The 2,500-nt window shown below is 42.1% G+C and overlaps 1 protein-coding gene across 2 annotated transcripts in view; it reads left to right on the top strand.

Moving 5' to 3' along the window:
* Nucleotides 1-211: 211 nt before the first annotated feature.
* Nucleotides 212-2,500, top strand: part of LOC124423018 (transmembrane protease serine 5) — a 17,009-nt gene continuing 14,720 nt past the window's right edge. The window contains exon 1 of one of the 2 annotated variants that reach the window (XM_046960241.1): nt 212-830. In XM_046960241.1, coding sequence (XP_046816197.1) covers nt 780-830 — 51 coding nt within the window. In that variant the 5' untranslated portion in view covers nt 212-779. Of the gene's footprint in view, nt 831-1,928; nt 2,245-2,500 lie in introns of those variants that run through there. The other variant, XM_046960240.1, reaches the window with a different exon arrangement.

Genomic DNA, 2,500 nt, shown 5'->3' with positions numbered 1-2,500 from the left:
ATTTAGATAGAAGAGAGAGAAAAAGAAAGAGGGAAAAAAAGAAAAGGAGAGACAGAGAGAGACAGAGAGAGAGAGAAAGAGAGAGAAAGAGCGAGGGAAAAGGAAGAAGAAAGCTCGATGAAGCGCGTGTCGTACGAGTACCCCCATCGATACCCCACCAACCGAAGACTCGCCGGTAGAATCACCCTCCGCTTCCGTAGCTGACTCTGAACGACGGCAGCCAACAGCCAGCCAACAGCCAGCAGCCACTCCTCTCAGCCTCCGTTGATACTTACTCGCGCGTGTATCTCGTCAGTCGGCTCGGAGCCACGTGCGTGTGCTCGAGAGTGGCTCTCGTCGTGTCGTTCGAGGCTTCCACGAGGCTTCTCGACCCTCTCCTCCTTCTCTTTATTTTCTTTTTTTTCTTCCTTTCTCTTCTTTTCTTTTTTCTTTCCTTCTTTCTTTTTTTTTTCTTTCTTTCTTCTTCATTTTCCCTTCATCCGTCGTCCCTCCCTCTCTCTCTCTCTCTCTCTTTCTTTTTCTCTCTCTTTCTCCGTTACTCCTCTTTGAAACATCGTGTGTGCCTCGACGAACGATCTCGTCTTTTTCTTCCTATTTTTATCCTTTCCACCATCAACGATCAGTGACTTTCAACGGATCAAGGAGAACGTCAACGATCCCTCATTGAGAGAGAGAATTCCCACGTTTCTTTTAAAGAACGAAAGAAAGTGTAAGGATTTAAAATATTTGGTGAAAACCACTGTGGATAAAAGCTCCAGTAGCAAGACCCGACGAGACAGATGGTGTCGGTCGAAGGGACTAAAAATATCATTTGGTTCCGCGGTAGGAACGTGAGTATCTCTCATCTTCCTCCTTTACATTTCATTGGAGGATTTCTCTGACTGACTGGAGGAGAGAAAGATAGCGATATGGTATCGTGACTACAATGTCTTTGATCTTACTTAAGCGCTTCTACGAGAGAGAGAGAGAGAGAGAGAGAGAGAGAGAGAGAGAAAGAGAGGAAAATCGTCCAGGAAGTAACGAATACGTCGAGTCAACGTCGAAATTGAATGACTCAAATCTCCGATGAAAAATTGTTCATATTATTACGTCGTTAAAAGATACGTCGTCTTGTTTGTACAACGTTTCAGATAACAACGTCTATCTATTTATCTATCTATATATCTCTATAGTATACATGACTTCGATTAAACATTCAGACAACATTTTTTTACAACACTCTAATCGAATATCAACGAACGAAAAAGAAGTGTGTCTGTGTGTATGTGTGTGTGTGTGTGTGTGTGTGTGTGTGTGTGTGTACGTGTATGTTCGTACAGGTAATAAACCTTGATCTTCTTACATGTAGATTTATTTTAAGTAAAACATTGACGTCAAATATATATCAAGGAGAAAAGAATTGGCGTATCGAGAAATTGTTTTTCATCTATTTTTAAACAATTATTATATCGGACTGGAGTCTCTGCTTTCAGCAATATCCGAACATAGCAAGAGAAGTTTGCTGCCCTACTCGTTACTTCTTCTTTTTCTTTTTCTTCTTCTCCATCTCCACTTCCATCTCCACCTCCACCATCACCTCCTCCTCCTCCTCCTCCTCCTCCTCTTCTTTCTTCTTCTTCTTCTTCCTCTTCTACTTCTTCGCGGTACAGTGTTTTACGGCAGAGAGGCGGTTGTTTGAAATTCTTCTGGCGGAGTTGCGCGTCCGTATTTATAGAGCCGCACCGCGTGTCGAGGCGGTACGTAGGGCCGCGCACGCGGAGGCACGCGGAGGTTCACTGAGAGGGTAGAAGAAGAAGAAGAAGAAGAAGAAGAAGAAGAAGAAGAAGAAGAAGAAGAAGAAGGAGAATTAAAAAGAAATAGAAGTAGAAGAAGAAGGAAAGGTAGAAGAAGAAAAAGTAGAAGAAAAAGTAAAAGAAAAAGCTTTCAAGAAAGGGAAGAAGAAGAAGAAGAAGAAGAGGAGTAGGAGAAGGAAGAAGAGGAAGAGGAAGAGGAGGAGGAGGAGGAGGAGGAGGAGGAGGAAAAGGAGGAGGAGGAGGGAAAAGACAAAGCGTGCGCGCGACACGTCGCGATCATGACGCGATGCGTCCGCGACGGAAGCACGCGCCCGCTTCGACGACGCGCTCGCCCACCGCGAGATCCTCCTCACTGTTATCCTCTTCGTCCTCAACTATGATCAACAGGATCACGTTTGTTCTACTTCCATTCTTCCTCGTCGCCTCGAGCTATACGCTCGAGGATACATTGGTGAGTTTCCTCATCGATAATTCTTTTTTTTTTTTCTATTTCCTTTTTATTTTATTTCAATTATTTCTTTCTTTCTTTCTTTTCCTTTTCTTCTTCATCTTCTTCTTCTTCTTCTTATTCTTCTTTTTTCTTTTTTTTTGATTCAATTCTCATTCATTTCAATTTGTATTTTCAATTAATATTTAATTTAATAATTACTGAGGATATTCATTATAACGAATGCCCATTATATTTCATGGTAATGAAATTTTATATT

This window comes from Vespa crabro, chromosome 3 (genome assembly GCF_910589235.1).
Source record: "Vespa crabro chromosome 3, iyVesCrab1.2, whole genome shotgun sequence".
NCBI lineage: Eukaryota > Metazoa > Arthropoda > Insecta > Hymenoptera > Vespidae > Vespa > Vespa crabro.
Note: the sequence above shows the minus strand (reverse complement) of the source record. Positions and strands in the feature narration are given on the sequence as shown.